We start from the raw sequence: 21,547 nt of genomic DNA on the forward strand, positions 1-21,547 counted from the left end.
AGTGTTGGTACATAGTGTTTCGGGGACAATGGGGTTTGAACTGACGACTGGGCATTTCTGGATCACCGGGCGAACCAAGAATGACTGCCACTAATCCGTTTACATCATCGCTTATCAATGATTCACGAACTGTTTCATCGACACTTTTATACGTTATTCATTGATTTTCCAGCTCTGTATGCAAATTAGAAATTAATTTAGCAACATCTGTCACATCTCCAAAACATGGATGATTCAGCAGCCATGTGAGCAAATTTTATAAAACAGTCAACTGGCTCTTTTTGAAACGCTGCTGTTGTCGCACAAATATAAACTGTAATTGATCGGAAGAGATAGCCATTTTCTGAATCAGCACGGTAATGAAAAATACTGTGTGACTAATTAAAAATCATTGTCGTTAAAAGACACCGGTGGGAATTTTCTGTGCTGATTACTCGAAATAATCACACTGAATTTTGCCTAATTACAGGCTGACCTTGATTCGTTAATTCGAAGATTGATGGTTCAGAATTTTTTTCACCTAGTCGCCAATTGTTATAACTTGTCGTTGGAATAACCTGATAACAGGTCTTGGATTTTGGTGTGAAATTCAATCATCCATTTGACTTTATAGTTGATGTCAGTTTGTGATGAAAACTCCAAATGTAATTGCTAACCCTGACCATTAACTACAAATCATAATTCTAATTCCACACACAGGTTTCTAATCCTGATTTGGTCCGAATATTAGGTAGACACTCTCAAGATCACTATGGCGTCGCTCAAAGATCGTCCGTAAATTATAGTCTCACCGACAAATTAAATCATAGAAACATCCCGAGATACCACCATTGAATATTCATATCCAAGTCATAAATAAACATAGCGATGAGAAGCCTAACGTTATTATCAAAATGAGTTGTTGATCAAATTGATATAGTGCGAACAGTCTAATCGATGATATTATTAAGTTAAAACTTTGTTTCAAAAAGGATCATCTTGTTTAGAATTAAGGTTCAACAATGGTAATAGAATAAAAATAATTGTTCTTCATATGATATTCCTTAATTATCACTCTTCAGTGTTGTAATTACTTATTTACGCTTGTTACTCCTCGTGAAGAAGCATAGACCGCTCACCAGCATTCGCTATCCTTTCCAGCTCTTTCCATCTGTTATTCATCTTCTTCATATCTACTTCTATTTTTTGACGTAATGTTTTTTTGGCCTTCCACTTTTCCGCTTCTTCTCAGGATTCCAAGTTAGGGCTAGCCCTGTGATGCAGTTTGATGACTTGCGGAATGTATGGCCTATCCATCTCCATCGTCTTTTCCTAATTTCTTCTTCAGCTGGAAGTTGGTTTGTTCTGTCCCAGAGAAGGCTGTTGCTGATGGTATCCGGCCAACGCATGTTGAGTATCTTGCGTAGACAGGTATCTATAAATACTTTTGCCTTCTTGATGGTGGTTGTTGTAGTTCTCCAAGTTTCAGCTCCATACAGTAGAACTGTCTGGACGTCCGTATTGAAGATTCTCGTTTTCATATTGGTTGAAAGTTGTTTTGAGTCCCATATGTTCTTCAATTTTCGGAATGCGACCCTTGCTTTGCCAACCTTCGCCTTTACGTATGCATCTGAACCTCCTTGTTCATCGATGATGTCTCCCAGGTATGTGAAGGATTCTACATCTTCCAGAGTTTCGCCATCAAAAAAGATTGGATTGCTGTTCTCCGCTTTGAATTTCAGGACCTTGGGTTTCCCCTTGTGTATGTTGAGGCCTACTGATGCAGTGACTGCTGATACACTGGCTGTCTGCGAAGTCCAAATCGTCTAATTGGTTCTGAGCTGTCTATTGTATGCCGTGTTTTCCCTCAGATGTCGAGCTCTTCATAATCCAGTCGATCACCAGAAGAAAGAGGAAGGGAGAGAGTAGAAGTCTTTGTCTGGCTCCGGTCTTTACTTGGAATGCATCTGTCAGCTGTCCTCCATGCACCATCTTGCATTGTATTCCGTCAAGTGAATTATTGATGAGGTTGGCAATCTTCTCAGGAACTCTGTAGCGTCGAAGAAGTTTCCATAACGTTCTATCTACGTTATCTACACTGTCAAATGCTTTTTCATAATCAATGAAATTGATGTACAGTGATGAGTTCCACTCAACTGATTGTTCGACAATGATCAGCAGTGTCGCAATTTGGTCTGTGCACGACCGGTCCTTACGGAATCCAGCTTGTTGATCTCGAAGTTGGGCGTCTACTGCATCTTTCATCCGGTTCAGCAAAACTCTGTTAAAGACTTTTCCTGGTACTGACAGTAGTGTGGTGCCTCTGTAATTTTCACATTTGCTTAGGTCTCCTTTCTTTGGAATCTTGATGAGGTGTCCTTCTTTTCAGTCCATTGTCACTTGTTCCTCCTCCCAAATAGAAGGTGAATCATGCTTGTAGTTACTTCGACGTCTGACTTCAGTGCTTCCACTGGTACACTGTCTGGTCCTGCAGCTTTCCCGTTCTTGATTAGTCTGATGGCCATTCTGATGTCTCCCGTCGTTGGTGGGTTGACAACTATAGGAAGATCTATGTATGCTGCTTCGATGTCCGGTGTATTCAATGGAACCGGCCTATTCAGGAGTTCCTCGAAGTATTCTACCCATCTGTTCCGCTGTTGTTGAATTTCAATGATTGGCCTGCCGTCTTTATCTTTGACCGGTCTCTCTGGTTTATTATATTTCTCTGCTAGTTTCTTCGTTGTATCGTAAAGCCGTTTCATACTTCCTTCTCTTGAAGCTTTTTCCGCGGTCGTTGTTAGTCCTTCCGTGTATTTCTTCTTGTCGGCTTTATTGCTCTTCTTCACTTGCTTGTTTGCATCTATGTACTCAGCTTGTGCTTTGTTGTTGTTGTTAATTGCTGTCTTCTTGTTCTTCCTTTTTTTGATCTTGTCCAGTGTTTCTATAGAGATCCATTTCTTATGATTGTGCTTCTTTGGACCCAGAACCCCTTGACACATTGAAGTTAATGCTTCTTTGATACTTTTCCAGTTGTCCCTCATAGTAGTTTCGTCTTCCCTCAGTAGATCTTGCAAGGCTTGGAACCTGTTGTTGAGAGCTATCTCGAATTCATTGAGTTTGTCAGTATCTCGAAGGAAGGCTGTATTGAACCTATGTAGTGCTGTTTGTCCAGTTGTCCAGTTCTTTTTCAGCTTCAGTTTTAAATTGGCTACAACTAGGTGGTGATCTGAAGCTACGTCAGCACCTCTCCTGGTTCTCACATCTTCCATTGTCCTTCGGAACTTTTTATTGATGCAAATATGATCTATCTGGTTCTCTGTAGTGTGGTCCGGTGAGATCCATGTAGATTTGTGCATACGTTTCCGTGGAAATATTGTGTTGCCTACGAACAATTTATTGAATGCACATAGATTTGCAAATATTTATCCATTTTCGTTTCTCTCTCCCAGTCCATATTGTCCCATAATATCTTCATATCCGGTATTGTTTAGTCCGACTTTGGAGTTTGGATCTCCCATCAGAATGGTGAGGTCCTTTCTTGAGCACTTCCCCATGATTTATCGCAGCCTCCCATAGAATTGCTCTTTAATGTCGTCGTTGCTATCACTGGTGAGTGCATAACACTGGATAATGTTCATTGTGATCCCCTCCTTCTTTGTTTTGAATGATGCTACGATGATTCTAGATCCGTGAGATTCCCATCTCACAAGTGCATTTCGTGCTACTTTGGACAGCATTAGAGCAACTCCCTAAGTGTGTGGAGCTTTTTCCTCTTCGTGGCCGGAGTATTGCAGTACCTCTCTCGTATTTAGCTTTTGTTGTTCAGCCTGGGTCCAATGGGTTTCGCTGATTTCCAGTACTGCTAAGTTGTATCTCCCACTTTCCGTTGCTATTTGACTGGTCTTCCCGGTTTCTCACATTGTTCGGAAGTTTCATGTACCTATAAAACGTTTTGCTCTGGTTGTTAGAAAGGGTATCGGCCTCGTGGCTTACGAAGGAACTCGGCTTTCACCATGAGGCGTCATGTTTCTTCTAAATGAAGACCTTCTAACTCCCAGGGCAGAGTTTAAATGGTCTGGATTATTTTTTCTGGTTAGCGTTATTTTAGCGAGTTAGTTTTCTACGGGTTGGGGTCGCTAACCTCATGCCAAACCCTCCTCCTTTACCCTGGCTTGGGACCGGCAGTAACTCCAAAGGAGCTATAGGCGGAGTTTACAAAGTTGTACTTCCTATTTTATTGTGTTATTTCAGGTTCTTATCGACTCATGTCTGTAGAGTAGAACATTTTGTTTAATTACGGCTCCTTATGTAGTAGTGTGATATCACGAACTTACGGTATTGTTGCTGATTTACCATGCAAAATACCTCTTTAAATCGTGTTACAAACGTTGGCTTGGTTTCACGTCCTATCGAGTAATCCTATTACAAGCAAACTAGACGATTCGCTAAAATAGGAAGCCTACTCAAGACTCTATGATACCTTAAGAAAAATAAAAATGATAAAAATACTAAAAAAATGAAAAGAGCCCTAATAGCTTCGACAAAACTAGGAAAATAATCGATTGTATATCACAGTACTGTTTTCAGCACTATATTTTATAACCACACAAAATCCCATACTCTCAGCTCCTTTATGAATCGCCTCCATTTGTCATTTGTATGTCCAGTCATACCTTGTTTACACTTATTTTCTTTAATCTAGCTCCCATCTTCAGTTGATCTATCCTTGACCATCAGTTGAACATTCGCAACGCAACTTTTATGAAGCGCGCTGTGATACTGACTAAAACCATCTACATTCATACCTTATAAATTGTCAACCCAGCTGAGTAATTTACTACAGTGAAAATTGTATCATTTGTAACAATTTTATCTTGCCTGTAAACTGGCATGCCTCATGTAACAAACTGTTATTTGAGAATGAATTATTATTATTATTAAAACTTCAAGAATCGCACTCCTATATTTAGAGCAAACGAACATTCCCTCTCTGTTACATTACCATCCCAGCGATTTACAGCAGTTAAATAAACACCTATAGAGTAGTCGCGTGTTAATAATCACAAATACTAACAATCACGTGTATTAGGAATAGAGGCGAAATACATTGAATTTATAGAACTAATAATACTGCTTTATCGATTGACATTTCGATTATTTAACTAACAGTACTTTGAGTTATACGTGCTAACCGCTAGATGAGCACCCACCTTCGGTTTTCTTTTTAAAGTATGCTTTCAAGGCTGGTGTAAATAAGGATGAATGTGGTCACAATCTAATTAAAATGCGTGTAAATAATCATCATAACTGGTGGTGAAGTGTGTTTTTTCTTTTAGCATAACGTCAGTTACCGAGATATCGGTGCCTGAATTTCAATAAATGGTCTCCAATGAAAGCTCACAAACATTTTTGAGATCACATGCAGCACAAACAACGGGTTTGTAGCCAACAAATCCGTCAAGTACCAGGCGGTGGCACTTCTCTCAGTACCCTCAAAGTATGTGGAGTAATTGATAAACGACGGTCAATATCACCACTTGTTGTCCATGCAATTCGACATGTTAGACAGATCAAATACAAGAGTGACCCAGAAAACCTCTCGCAAGAGACAAGCAAGGATCAAGAAAACACTACAAAGCTTTTTATCCAACCAGCGTTCACTTGTAGTTTATCCAGAAACATCGGGAAAGTGAAACGTCACATGTAGAGTTTCTGATTGGATGATCACTATACTGCTACTATATTTAGTAGCATTCCAGAATATTTGAGGAACCCAAGGACATCAAAAATATTATAAAAACCTTATATTTTCTGTACTAGAATGAACGTTTGGAGGGAAGAACGTCTCCCATACCTTACGCTTTTTCTCTCGTGTTCAGGTCGCTGTTTTGTTCTGGCTTGGGGGTTACAAGAATCACTTCGGAACCAAATAAAGCGTTCAATTAGCAAGACTTATCAATAAGTATCTGAGTAGTTTACAATAATCTTCAAAATATTTCACACGAATATCTGGAAACTAATTTAAACACTCTTTGTAACAACATCTATTCATCGTGTCTAATCACTGTCTTATTCAGAATTCCATTGTTTCAAATACAATCGAAGAGTTCATTTAAAGAAAATTGTAAACTAATGACAAGTAAGATATGTTCATACATCAATAGGAAAACACAGTACAGTGTAGAAAACTGTTCTCGTTTGCGGTAGCTGTCCAGATAATATATTGTGCATGTAATCACCTGTAATTATGAAAACGTAGATGATTACTTTATTATGAATGCATTCGTATCAACATATGTATCAGTGAAATATTAGGCATTTAATGACTTAGAGTTACACACTTATTAATTTCTCAACATTCATGCATAACAAATGAACTGTAGGTGCCTTGTATTTTGACCCGTCAAATATTGACAGATGATCGTTTTTATAACAAAGCACCATATAGATTGAGCCGTTCAACAACTCAACGCCTCTCTTTCAGCGATTCAGCTTGGCATCTCGTTGTGTTTGCTTCAAAATGTTTCGTGATGAATGGTTGTGAATGTTGTGAATAGTAGACACTAATGCTTCAAAGTTGTAATTTAAACAGAACGATATCTTTGAATGCATAATAATCAATGAATGGTTATTTGTACTGGAATTCGCTTATTTATTCGGAACTTACAATGAACATTTCACCGCACCAACAAACCAAGGTTGCAACTAGCAAACCTTCCTAAAATATAGAAAAGAAAACAAGTCACCCAACTTCATCACAGATCTACATAGGTATCAGTGGATAAACAGTATTACTCTATTAATTAACGCTACCAATTTTAAACTATTATGTACCAATTCATGTATGAGACCGATCAGGCTGTTATTCTGAATTCGCACATCATGTAATCACTCTGTCTCATGCTTGACAGGTTTCTAAACAACGAATTAGTTTCGTCAAAGACTGTATCATGAAACATTCAAGCTACCTATTCATCGAATATGAAATCGTTGCTTGAGGATGTACTGTTCTGGTTTCGCTGTAATTAGCATTTTGTTACACAATCACAATAAATAGATAGTATTGAGAATCAATTTCTCAAATGATAACCTAATTTCATGATGTATGTACCAACAACGTACAGTACAAACCCCACAACAGATTACAGACGTTTACCAGTTTTAATCCATGTGTAAAGGAAACTGGCTTAATTAGGCAATTTATACGTGATGAAAATATGATCGTGAAAATACTGTTGTATCTACTATGGCGGTGAAATGATGTGAATAAACGTTCAGCGCAGCTTAACATGTATTAGAAAACAAAGATTTGTTTCGATTATTCCTCAATGAAATACGAATTGAAAATGTATTTCTATTTCAGTGTTGGAAACGTTTCATCGGTATTCATTATCGGCAATATTTTATTAGGACAACTGTAGCTATTCAAGAAAACCACTTGTGGAATGTAGAAATCTTTGATAAAATCAACTTACACTTTTATATACCACCCCGAAAACAAAGAAAATCAACCCAGTTACAGCAAATACACAACACAATGTGAACAAGATTATCATCCATTTCATTTTTGAACCTTGTAGCTTTACATTCAGCAAAATGGCGATGATGACCAGCGCGGTAGCTATAGATACCGAAATAATTTGTTCGTACCATTTTCCAACTGACATAAGTAATACAACACCGACATCTATGAATGTCATCTGAATAGGGAAACATTAGTGTGAAAAAACTATTAGTTGAGAAGTTGAATCGGTCAACGACTGGAGAAATAATGAAAAAATAATGTTCACTCTCCTGCATTCGATTGAAATGGTTAAAGTGAATATATTTATGGATACAAGCACATGGCAAGGAATGCTTATTCAAGTCCCTCATAGTGACAAACTTGAAATATTTTCAAAGCTAATTCGCTTAATCAGTACACACGACCATGTTATGTGAGGTTTATTACCTAAATGGTGTGAGTTATAATAACTTGGGTAAACCAAAAACCACGACAGCTAGTAATGACTGCCACTTGAGGCATCAAATGATGACATGTACATCATTGAATACAAGTTCAGTGATAGACAAAGTGTGTGGATGATTATAGAAATTCACATGACAGAAATCAAACTTGTTTAGTTGTTCTACGTTCACAACTCATTCCATATCTTACAAATGGTAATATCAACAAACGTAGATAAGAGTAAAATGTACCGGTATCACGTGTATCAACGTCTACATATTTCTGAATTATCCATAACATGGACAGATACCTTTTAATGTTATATTATTCTCATCATTTATCGGTTGAGTAATACCAGATAATCTAACCGGATCTAAAATGATCTAGTTATAAACATCAACAATGTTATGAAATCAGTGAAACTATAGAAACTGTATATCTATGCATATTGACATCTCAAAACACAACGTCAAAACTCATCTGTTCAAGTCAACCTTCAAACATTCTTTTGTCTCGATCACCGTTATCAAACTAACATGACAGTATTTACACTATTCAACAAACAAATCTACAATAAATACGATCGATAGTTGGATGAAAATATCATGAATGCAATAGTAAGCCATATTTAACTGACGGTGATAATGATGAAGATAGTGTTCATTGTGGATGAAGAATGTAGTTTCTTAATAAATATGATTATTAATCCAAGAACTAATCCGATCAATCTGAAATACAAAAGAACAAAATGAACAACATAATAGACTGAAAGATACAATAGACCATAGTGATGTGCATCAGATGTTCTACCTAATCTGAGTTCATGAAATGGCTGAAAAAGTTCCTCAACATTTCAGTTTGACATTTTTGAAATAATATGAATCTTGTCAAAACGATCGAAAAATGCATTACGTTATAAGTGATCTCTTGAAAATTTCATTTCATCCCCCAAATGCCTTGGTACGGCCGAGGTTGCCAAGAAATAGGTCTCCATCTCGAAATTCTCTCAGATGGACGCGTGTACATAGCCACTACCGGAAAAGCCCTACTCACTGCCCTCACATGGTTGTGGTGTTGTTTGTGGAATCGACTGGACGAAAAGCGATTGTCCAGCGCTTCAACCTGACTAGTGGATGCGGAGAGTTCACTTGAGGGAGTCGGAAAACACTGATTATAAACCAATGATGCATATGGCACCAGGATGCTGTGGGAAGAAATTGCATGTCAACCAATTAATGGTCACCGGCTCTCATGGAGCTGCATCTCCTTACGTTTCTCCATTGCCTTGTGGATCAAACATTTTGATCGAGGGCTCCGGGTGTAGCTCCCTAAGAAAACCACCTGCCTCGGTCTAGCCCGACTGTCAGTATCACAGTCCATGCACAAATGAAGTGATTTGTGTGTCGTGTATGTATTCGCTGATCCTCTTCTTCCAATATTTATCAACTGAATTAAATACATAAATACATTTCAGTATGGTCATTTATTGTGATGTGATGTAACACGACATGAGAACGGTTTGTACTGGATACGAAACAAACTAATTTTCTAATCCTCATTCATAATATTCTTGTCAAACATGGATCAGGTGTATTTAGCATAGTGTACTAATCAGTTCACCGAATGATACGTAATAGTAATACATGGGAAATTTTCGTTGTGATTTTTGTGCATTACCTGTATTTAAAACATATATTACTTACGTTAATATGAGACCACTGAGAACAACTGGATCTGTATACTGAGTGGAGCTGAAACTTTCAAATGGAATGAAAAATATCTTACATGCAAGTAGAATTATTCTGACTGGTTTCATTTGACAAATTATCAAGTTCGAATTGCATCATCGTTGAACTATATGCAATGGAGATTTGTGAACCATTTACGTTTAAAAATTCACCTTCCACTATCACCAATTCCAACGTTGACTGAAATAAGTAAGAATTCACAATAATACAGTAATGGAGAAATTCACTTTCATGGATTACATAAAATTTTAAATATTCATTTACTTGCCTATTTCTATCTTCATTCATAGTATTTCCTCAAGGATGTATTTATGTGCAGAATTTGAATTTCATCTGACTAGTTTGCTTTATCATGTTTAGGAGATTAATAACAAAGTTCGAAAGTTGATCATATTTCATCTCACTTGATTCACGTTAACAGCTGAGGGCATAAAGTGTTTTGAAGTCATCAACGTTAACGTACTCACTTTACTGAATATAATTAACATTGACCAATCTAATCATCCCCATAAATGATACTCATTGGAAGTATACTTTTTCTCCATTATTCTTTCCCGTGATTTCCAGAAAAGATTTTGTCGTATTGTAAAGTGTGCTGAAGGCAGTGAGTAGATAGTGTGGTGAGTCTTTCGAGATGATTACGAATATGATTTTACAAGCGATGATGGATATTGACTAGCAGTGGAAGCCATTACACCCGTTTCATTTGTTGCTAGTCACAATCCGTCTACGCGAATAAAGCTTGTGACTGAAGGCAATATCGAGGTAGTCCGCACAGGATGCACATATGTCAACAAAATACTGATCAATTGCAGTACTGAACATCAGTGGAAAGCCACAAACAAACAATAACAACTTCATCACGAACATGGTTGTGTATAGACTGCTGAAAAGTGATATCCTACCAAATATTTAACATCCATTTCATTCACATCTTTCACCTTCTACATATTCTAGTAGAACAACACATCAATACATAGGAATCTTGTAGAATCACTTGTGTTTGTAAAAGAAACTATTTAAAATCTGTTGTGCGGAGAGTTATGTATTGTAGTAAGCATATAACATCAAACGAAATCATTGTTATTACTACTTATAATACGACTTATCAGCACATCTAAACTCATACTTAATTCATAACATTCGATAGAAATTGAAAAACTCACATGCAATGATTCTGATTTTCAGTAAGAATGATTCAATAAAATTACACAAATTTATAATGAAATTCACCAATTACGTAAAATCGTCTTTCTTCACTTACTTTTTTCATTGAACTTTGGTTAAGTTAACTTTGTACAGAACAACGGAATAAGTGATTCGTTAGAAATAAAGTAAACTCATTTGACTGTTAGTTCATTGTGAGAGAGTGAGTGATAACATATTGAAATGATTTTGTTACTCCGATTAACTCAATGGCTAAATGTAGTCTCTACATAGTATTGATGCCAAAAGAAATACATAACGTTAACACAACGTTGACTATACACACATATCATGTTTCATGTTTTAGATATTTGGATAGGGATGACTTCTTTAAAAATCAACCAACAAATAGTAAACTATTTCTTATTCTATGACCACTGATAAACTGATAAACCATTATACAATTTCGTGAATTGAATCGTGAGGAATAATTCCTATGAAGAACATAATGTTGACTGACTTGATGAACGTCAATCAAAACCATTTTAACTTGCCTGATTTGTCTTGTTCTCATCCATGAACACTGAATGGCTTGACAATCCTGCACAAATAATGTTGTTGTTTCTAAAGAATAAGTAACTAGATAAAATAAAAAATTCTTCATTAACCCATGAAAATCACTTGTTGGAAGCACATCAGTCCAAACACCACCTACTGCATATTTGATACGATGATTACCGCCTGAATTATGTATGTGACTATAATTTACATTCAGTCTACCACACATGTGCCGTATTTTTGACGTCACATACTATTTCAACCCTTTGCATTATTCAAAACCTCTAATTCACTCACATAATCTCACAAACCGTTGGATCGTTTTGTTTACTATTACTTATCAAATTGTTCAAATTTCCTCTCTAACATTATCAGAATTGATTACATTGGAATATAATAGTTACAAATGGAAGGATATGAAACTGGTTGCCAAATGATGATAAAATTCATAACATTCATTTATAACGTTCGTTAATTCATACAAACACCACAGATGCTCACCAATAATTCTTTATTGATGTATTCAAAACACTGAAACATCTGAAGTAGATCTTCTGAACGCCTAATCGAATGTGATTTCTTCACAGGGATATAAGAGAATGTAGATCAAAATCATCGCAAACCTTAATGTCGTGTCAACCGATTTCTTTCCAAGTATCCTGATTACAAAGAAAAAGGTTGTAAAATGAATTTCAAAAGTCATACATTGATACATAAAACAATCCGTTTATGAAATTTGTATAATTCTTTTTTTTTCTGAAAATATATTCAGTGTTAAGTAGTTGGTTATTCTGCCCCCAAACGCCCTGGTATGGCCGAGAGCGGGGTGGGTTCGCCCTCCCTCTCGAAATACTCTCACACAGCCGCGCGTATACAGCCTCTGCCAGGGAATTCCTACTCACTGCCTTCTCGTGGCGGGGGTATTGTTTACGAAAATGAGAGGACGAAAAGGGAATGTCCGGCGCTTTAACCGGATTCCAAACCAATGGTGCACATGGGCACCAGTATCCTGCGGGAACAAATGGCATATGAAGCAATTTTCGGTCATCGGCTACCATGGGACTGCATCTCCTTACGATGATCCACTGCCTTGTGGGTTAGACCTTTAGGTCAAAGGCTCGGGGTGTGGCCCCCTAAGATAACCACCTGCTTCGGTCTGGGCACCCGGGCAGTAACGCAGCCCACACTCAATTAATGAACTGAAACTGTGTGGCGCATATATGTTTGGCGCACTCCTATACCAATATATATGTGTTCAAATAAATAAATAAATAAGTTGGTTATTCTAATTGTTAGCTCATGTTTAAAGTGTTTTAAAAATCGAATGCCAACTAGCTATCTACTTAAATAGATGATCCGATTGATATGCATTTAACTATTAAGTATATAATGAATTTGATTTGTACTGTGAATAGATCTCTTTTATGTTGGTTACGTAGAGACGCACACCTCATTTGATCTTCAATCGATTGTGTGTGTATATGTAGACTATACTGATTGAGTGTGTTTTATTGTGTCAAACTAACATTCACTCAACGTGAACTTTACTTTGATTAACATAATGATAATTGATAAGGTTTTTGATACTAGGATCTTCGTACGGACTTTTGCGTTATTAAAAGAAGAATAAAGGGACCAATCAGTCTTATGTATTACAGTTTACCACTTACTTACTTACGCCTGTTACCCCTCGTGAAGGAGCGTGAGCCGATCACCAGCATTCTCCATCCAACCCTGTCCTGGGCAATCCTTTCCAGCTCCTTCTAGTCGTTATACATCCTTTTAATATCTGACTCCATTTCCCGACGTAATGTGTTCTTTGGCCTTCCTCTTTTCCGCCCCCTTCGGGATTCCAAGTTAGGGCTTGCCTCATTACAGTTCACTAACTAAACTCAAACTCCTACTGACAGATAATACATCGTTCGTACATTTTTGAGAGCAAAATTAGTGAAATATTTCAAGCCCCATCGTGCTCCAACATTTTTTCCTAATTTTCTCCTCAAATACAAGTTTATTTGTTCTTTATTACAATGGGTTGTTTGTAACGGTATGGGAACAACGGACATTGTGTATCATGTATAGACAGCTGTTTATAAATGCCTGTACTGGTTTGATAATGGTTGTAATAGTTCTAGAAGTTTCAAGCCCATGCGACAAAACTGTATTAACGTTTGTATTTGAGGTTCTGAATTTCGGTGATGATTGACAATCGTTTTAAGTTCTGTAGGTTATTCATTTGTAGAAACTTCATCCTTGATTTGCCAATCCGTGCCTTCACACCTCTATTAGATGTTGCTTTTCCATCTATAGTACTGTTCAGATATGTGAACGTTTCCACATCATCCAGAGCTACTCCATCAAGTGTGACAGTGTTGCGGCTCTTTTCGTTGTATTTAGAGATCTTGCATTTTACTTATGTATGTTGAAGCCTATTGATCTATGGGCTTTTGCCACGCAGTTTGACTTCATCTGCACTTGGTGGTGTGTACAGGTCAAAAGTACTAGGTCATCAACGAAGTTAACATAGCCTAGTTGCCCGCAATCTGTCTATTGTATTTCGTTCTTCCACTGAGGTATCGAGTGCTTCATAATCCAGTCGACCACGAGAAGAAAGAGAGAAAGGTAGAGTAGACAGTCCTGTCTGACACCAGCCTTCAGTTGGAACGGTCTGTTATCTATGAATAACTATGTAGCGTAGCCCATCACATGAATTCCGGGTGGTGTTGACGATTTTCTCATTTACACCATGGTGTAGAATACGATTCCATTCGCTGCTTCTAAACACACTGTCAAACACTTTCTCATAGCCAAGGAAGTTGAGGCATAGTAACGAGTTACTTTCAATTGATTGCTCATCAATGGTCCGCATTGTCGTAATTTCGTTTGCGCACGGCCGATTCTAATAAAATCCAGCCCCTTTATCTCTAAGCTGGGCGGCTACTCAATCCTTCATCCGGTCCAAAAACACGGCTGAAAGCAATTCCTGGTGCTGACAGTAGTGTGATGTCTGTATAGTCATCAAATTTTCTCAGATCTCTTTTCTTTGATGTCTTGATGAGTTATCTTTCTTTTCAATTCATCAGCACTTTTTCCTCACCACAAATCTTCTTGAATAGAATGTGAAGAGACTTTTCAGTTACTTCTATGTGTGACGTCAGTGATTCGAATGCTATGTTGTCTGGTCTAACTGCTTTCCCGCACTTGAATTCTCTGTTGATCATGATGATTTCTTAAACTGTGTGTAATGTGACATCTATAAGAATATCTGTGGGTGCTGCTTCGATATCCGGTATCCTAAAATTCACTACGTGCTCTAAGGTGTTCTTTATTTTGTCTTATATCCGTAATCTGTTTTAATGAATTTATGATACTATTCTTTCTACATGAACCATCCAGTTTTAAAAAGTTCATAAACTTCGACAAACAGTGACAATAACCGAATAGTGACACAAAAATCGATGTTATGTTGGTTGATATACCTCCTACGTAATTAAAAATAAAGTTCTGAAGATATGTAAAAGCTGTGATGTAATTTGTGACACTATCGTGGAGTATGAAAACATCTGTAAAGATGAGAATATGACAAGTCATGCAAGCTGAAATATATTCTATTATTATTATATAGCTTTACAGTGTAGATGATGAGATTGATATGTTTCATTGAAATTGATAGACCCTGAACACAAATAACCATAAACCTAAAGATGTATAATTTTTTATTTTAACAGAATGGTTTTGATCGACATTCATGTCCTTGAACATTATATTCTCCATAGTAATCATCCTTGATGATTCGGTTAATAAAACTGTAAAATGGTTTATAAGTTTGTCATTGATCATTGGGTGGGAAATAGTTTTCTATTTGTTGATTGATTTTTACAGCACTCATCCTTATCCAAATATCTATCACATGAAACATGATATGTGTATATAGTCAAGGGAATGAACAATGTTTCTTTTGGCATCAATACTATGTAGAGACTACATTTTGTCATTAAGCTTATCGGAGCAACATGATTATTCCCTTTTCGCGGTACTATGACGTATTCGTTCACAATGAACTAAAAGTTAAATAAGTTTTTTTTATTATTAACCAAATCACTTATCCCATCAGTCAGTCAATCAGCCAGCTACAACGTAGGATTAGGCACATATATACATCGGTCCAAGTTGGCATACCGCATTTGCACAGCAAGACGTAGTTACTTCAATGGAGGTAATATATAGAAGAAAGATTGCATGCAAAAGTATAGTACAGGAAGAATGAATTAGCTGGTAGAAAGAAAGATATGAAGTGTTTTTAATCTCTTAGTTTGTTCTGTAAGAAGTTAACTTAACCAAAGTTCAATGAAAAAAGTAACCACTCATAAGTGAAGAAAGACGATTCTACGTAATTGGTGAATTTCATTATAAATTTGTGTATTTATATTGAGTCATTCTTACTGAAAATCAGAATCATTGCATGTGAGTTTTTCAATTTCTATCGAATGTTATGAATTAAGCATGAGTTTAGATGTGCTGATAAGTCGTATTATAAGTATTTATAACAATGATTTCGTTCGATTTTATATGCTTACTACAATACATAACTCTCAGCACAAATGATTTCAAGGAATTTCTATTACAAACGTAAGAGTGATTTTAATAGATCCCACACAGCGTACTCACTGCCATCAGCACTCTCAACAGTGCAGCGAAATCCTTTCCGAATATCTCCAGAAATAAAATTAAGGGACGGTAGTGAATATTAGGTAATATGTAAGAATCGATAAACCATTAATGTAAATGTCGAATAATGTCAAAACATGTAGCCTCTGTATGTAAAAATTCGGATGGACAGCTTTCCTCGGTATCAATGACGCATGAGGAGATGAAGAGAAATTATTGGACAATCTTAACACCACACTAAGAAAGATTATTTTGATTGCGGATCTCCAATAGTACAAACTTCATGGTATTACAACTGGGTGTTTGAGTGTTGTTCGTGTTCCAGCCTAAAGTTATCAATTTGCCATTTGACGGAATTAAGTATGAGACCATTAAAAAGAGACCATCGTTCACGGAGAAACAAAAAATTAATAATTTCAAAAGGATATGCGAAGATAGAATTCCTTATTCATAATATACACAAAGGAATCATCAGAATACTTAACAGTGTTTTTCATAGAAGACGGGATGCCGATCATCCTTCGATTGTATGACATTCACTTTTCAACTGCGCCCAAATAACGACAAATATATAAAAATGAAAGAAATAGCTTAACGTATGAAACAACATACTTACATTTAGTATAATTTGATGATATGAATACATTGGTCAATGTTAATTATTTTCAATGAAGTGAGTACGGTAACGTTGATGACGTTAAACCATCGTATGAAGTGAGCAGCTGACGTCAATCTAATGAGATCAGTTTTCATTGGTTTTCGATTTTAGTCATTAATCTCCTAAAGATGATGAAGCAAACTAGTCAGATGAAATTCAAATTCTGTCGCTGAATCCATACTTGTTGAAACCCAATGAGTGGGGAAAGAAATAGGCATGTGAATGAATATTTAAGGGTTTATGTAATCCGTGATATTGAATATCTCCATTGCTGTATTATGAATTCTTATTTATTTCAGTTTGATTTGGAATTAGTGATTATGGAATTTGAACATTCAAAGGTGAATTGTTCACAAATCTCCATTGCGGATAGTTAAGCGATGACGACGTTCGCATTTGATGACATGCCAGATGAAACCACTCAGAATAAATCTCATTGCATGTAAGACATTTATCGTTCCATTTGACTGATTCAGCTTTACTCGGTATACAGTACCAGTTGTTCTCAGTGGTCTCATATTAACGTAAGTAATATATGTTCTAAATACAGGTATTCCTCGAGAATCATAACGACATTTTTTCGTGTATTACTATTACGTATCATTCAATGAACCGTTTAGTACACTGTGTTATAAACACCTGATCCATGTTTGTCAAGAATATTATGATTATGGTGGAGAAAAGTAGTTGATTTCTCTCCCAGTGTAAAGCATTGTCATTTTGTGTCAAGTCAAGTCATAGCGAATGATCATACTGAAATGTTTTTATTTCAACACATGAGCATTGGTAAAAGGGGCACAAAATACATTTGCGCAACGCAAGTCACTCGATACATGTGGACACTGATATTGCCCAGGTGCCCAGACCGAAGCATGTGCTTTTCTTAGGGAGCTACACCCGAAGCCCTCGATCAAAATGTTTGATCCACAAGGCAATGGAGAAACGTAAGGAGATGCAGCTCCAGGAGAGGCGGTGACCATTAATTGGTTGACATGCCATTTCTTCCCACAGCATCCTGGTGCCATATGCATCATTGGTTTGTAATCAGTGTTTTCCGACTCCCTCAAGTGAACTCTCCGCATCCACTAGTCAGGTTGAAGCGCTGGACAATCGCTTTTCGTTCCCTCAAATTCACAAACAACACCACAACCATGGGAGTGCAGTGAGTAGGGCTTTTCCGGTAGTGGCTATATACACGTGTCCATCTGAGAGAATTTCGAGATGAAGACCTACTTCTTGGCAACCTCGGACGTACCAAGGCATTTGGGGGATGAAATGAAATATTCAAGGGATCACTTATAACGTATTCCATTTTTCGATCGTTTTGACAAGATTCGTATGATTTCAAAAATGTCAAACTGAAACGTTGAGGAACTTTTTCAGCCATTTCATGAACTCAGATTAGATAGAACATCTGATGCACATCACTACGGTCTATTGTATCTTTCAGTCTAGTATGTTGTTCATTTTGTTCTTTTGTATTTCAGATTGATCGGATTAGTTCTTGGATTAATAATCATATTTATTAAGAAACTACATTCTTCATCCACAATGAACACTATCTTCATCGTTATCACCGTCAGTTGAATATGGCTTACTATTGCATTCATGATATTTTCATTCGACCATCGATCGAATTTATTGTAGATTTGTTTGTTGAATAATGTAAATACTGTCATGTTAGTTTGATAACTGTGATCGAGATAAAAGAATGTTTGAAGGTTGACTTGAACAGATGAGTTTCAACGTTGTGTTGTCAATATGTCAATATGCATAGATATACAGTTTCTATAATTTCACTGATTTCATAAAAATGTTGACGTTTATAACTAGACCATTTCAGATCCGGTTGGATTATAGGCTATTACTCAACCGATAATTGATGAGAATAATATAACATTAAAAGGTGTCTGTCCATGTTATGGATAATTCAGAAATATGTAGACGTTGATACACGTGATACCGGTACATTCTACTCTTATCTATGTTTGTTGATATTACCATTTGTAAGATATGGAATGGGTCGTAAACACAGAACAACTAAACAAGTTGGATTTCTGTCATGTGAATTTCTATAATCATCCACACACTTTGTCTATCACTGAACTTGTATTCAATGATGTACATGTCATCATTTGGTGCCTCAAGTGGCAGTCACCACTAGCTGTCGTGGTTTTTGGTTTACCCAAGTTACTATAACTCACACTATTTAGGTAATAAACCTCACATAACATGGTCGTGTGTACTGAATAAGCGAATAAGCTTTGAAACTACTTTATGTTTGTCAATATTATAGACTTGGATAAGGATTCCTTGCCATGTGCTTGTATCCATAAATATATTCATTTTAACCATTTCAATCGAATGCAGGAGAGTGAAGATTATTCTTTCATTGTTTCTCCAGTCGTTGACCTATTCAACTTCTCAACTAATAGTTTTTTCAAACTAATGTTTCCCTATTCAATTGATAATTATGATTTTTGGATTGGCATTATTAATTTCTTGTGCTTAGGTTTATGAATTAGTTGTTTATCTGCCTGTTGCCAGCACAGTACCCATATCAGCCATTTTATTAGTTTCAAATCTACACTAATCGATATCCAGTTCAAACGTACTTTTGTTTTTGGTGTGTGGTCTTTTCACGGTATCTGGATTCATTCTCTTAGTTTAAGAGGAATATTGAAATACGTAAGTTGATTTATCCACAGACATCTATGAAAATATTTTCATACCTTTCGGTGGCGAGACTATAATTTATAAACGAACAAATCATATTCACAATAACAGATCTTGGAATTTGGCGCGAAATCCCTCCACCCATTTGGCTGAATAGAGTGGCGAAACTCTAATATATGGACGAGCCAATCAGAAGCGTTTTAGAGATTCCAAGGTTACGGCGCCAACTTTAGTGCCGAATGCTAACGTATGATAAGGTCACAGAGAATTTTGTACAAAACGTGATAATTGAGCGGCTATAACAAAATAAGGCGAGACTATAACTTGTGAACGAATCAATCAGTTATAAGATAAAAGATCTCGAATTTTAACGCAAAAGCTTTTATTCATTTGGCTGAATAAATTTCCGGCATCATAGCTAGGGTCAGTTCGTGATGAAAACCCTATATATAATCAATTCTTAGCTAAGGCAAATTATCACAATTATGATGAACTGGATAATAAAAGCACCCGTACCACTGGCTGCAGTCAGGTACTACAATATATACGGGTGATTGGAGAGCGTAGACAATCCTACATAGACTTGGTTATTTGCGTTGTGTCGTTATCCACAAGTAGCATTTTGTGTGCTCAACAACCGGATCGCACATAAACAATATTGAAGCCATATGGTCGAGGCTGAAAGAGTATTAGAGACTTAATCATGACTCCAGATGCTGAGTGTTCTGTAGCCGTATGGATGCTTGCCTCTACTGCATGCATTAAGGTTTAAAAACCTCCTAACCTATTTGTAACCATGACAAGTTTTCGAACCACATATAAGAAGTGTATCCACTTTGTTTCTTTGGTTTTATATAATTTATCTTTACTCTAAACTGACTGTTTGCTGATTGGCTATTATTTCTCAAGGTCACTTAAGATTCGTCCCAAGGTCGTCTAGAGATAAGAGTCTTGGCATTAAAACTGTTCTCAATTCGTAATGAAAAATCTAAATCTTATTCCTCACCCTAACCAGATACTGTAAATCGCAATCCTCATTCTTCAAACTGCCTTAAATCCCTCATTTAGCCCTATTAAGTAGGTATAAACTTCCAAAATCACTTGAGTTTCGCTCAAAGGTTGACCATAAATTATAGACTCACCGTTTCGGTTTCTTTGTTCTTGGTTGATCCTGACGTTAAATATTGAGTGATCGCCAGCTTGAAGTTAGTAGCCCAGTCACTCGACATCCAAATCATGTGTATTCTTTCCACTGCATATTGCCAGCAACCATAATATCTCGGATCTGTCTTTTTGTAACGTAAGCAGCGAAATGTTGTAAACTTTTCAGAAACTCATTTGTATAGGTTTTGTGATTAACAGTCACAATGATGCATTAAAACAAATAATATTAGGAAACTTGTTTAGATATCCAGATGTCAACAACATGTAGCTCAGATGTTCTAGCAGGTTAAAACATCACGGGATAATGCTATCCTTTCAGAGATTGACTTGTGGTGTTATATATTATAACTGTATATGGTAATTACAGCAAAACCAGAACAATTCATCTTCGTGCGACTACTTCGTATTCGTGGAATCGGCAGCTTGGATGTTTCGTGATACAGTTATTAAAGAAACCAATTTGTCGTCTAGAAAACTGTCATGCACGAGACAGGATGGTCACACCGTGTAAAATTTCAGAATAACAAACTAACTGAACTCATACATGAAGTGCTACATATTAGTTTGAAATCGGTAGAGTTAATTAGTAGATTTATACTCTTTCTTCACTGATAATTATATAGATTCATAATGAATTGAAGTGAATTGTTTTCTTTTCTTTATTTTAGAATGTTTTACTAGGTGATGCCTGGATTTTTTGCTGCTGCGTATTGTTTATTGTAACTTCTGAATAAATAATATAGTGTGTGTGTGTGTGTGTAGTGGCATTGGACAATAGCCACACAATCCACAAAGCTGTGAACACAAGACTACTCAGAAAATAGATATTCAATATTTAACACGGAGAAATACCTAACAATGGAGAAGGCGCGGAGAATGAATTGAATGGACTGGAGTTGATCGAGTGGCATGGCTCGGCCATGCAGGCGTGGTCTCTGCTGAATGTTACCTTATATCTTCTATTCATATTAAATATATTGTTCTTTCTCTAGCCTAACCTTG

The 21,547-nt window shown here is 36.6% G+C and overlaps 2 protein-coding genes across 2 annotated transcripts in view; both read right to left on the bottom strand.

The window, feature by feature from the left end:
• The window catches only part of MS3_00008272 (uncharacterized protein), a 28,492-nt gene extending 18,630 nt beyond the window's left edge, over window positions 1-9,862 (bottom strand). The window contains exon 1 of the mRNA XM_051216632.1: window positions 9,713-9,862. Coding sequence (XP_051065221.1) covers window positions 9,713-9,774 — 62 coding nt within the window. The 5' untranslated portion in view covers window positions 9,775-9,862. The remainder of the gene's footprint in view (window positions 1-9,712) is intronic.
• A 1,204-nt stretch (window positions 9,863-11,066) lies between these two features.
• Window positions 11,067-12,160, bottom strand: MS3_00008273 (uncharacterized protein). Its single transcript, XM_051216633.1, has one exon. The coding sequence runs from the start codon at window positions 11,606-11,608 to the stop codon at window positions 11,219-11,221; it is 390 nt and encodes a 129-aa protein (XP_051065222.1). The 5' UTR covers window positions 11,609-12,160; the 3' UTR covers window positions 11,067-11,218.
• Window positions 12,161-21,547: the final 9,387 nt, after the last annotated feature.

This window comes from Schistosoma haematobium, chromosome 6 (genome assembly GCF_000699445.3).
Source record: "Schistosoma haematobium chromosome 6, whole genome shotgun sequence".
NCBI lineage: Eukaryota > Metazoa > Platyhelminthes > Trematoda > Strigeidida > Schistosomatidae > Schistosoma > Schistosoma haematobium.

Excerpts from the sequence above, each read along its gene's own strand:
- MS3_00008273 (XM_051216633.1), bottom strand. The coding sequence starts at position 11,608 with ATGTGTGGTAGACTGAATGTAAATTATAGTCACATACATAATTCAGGC.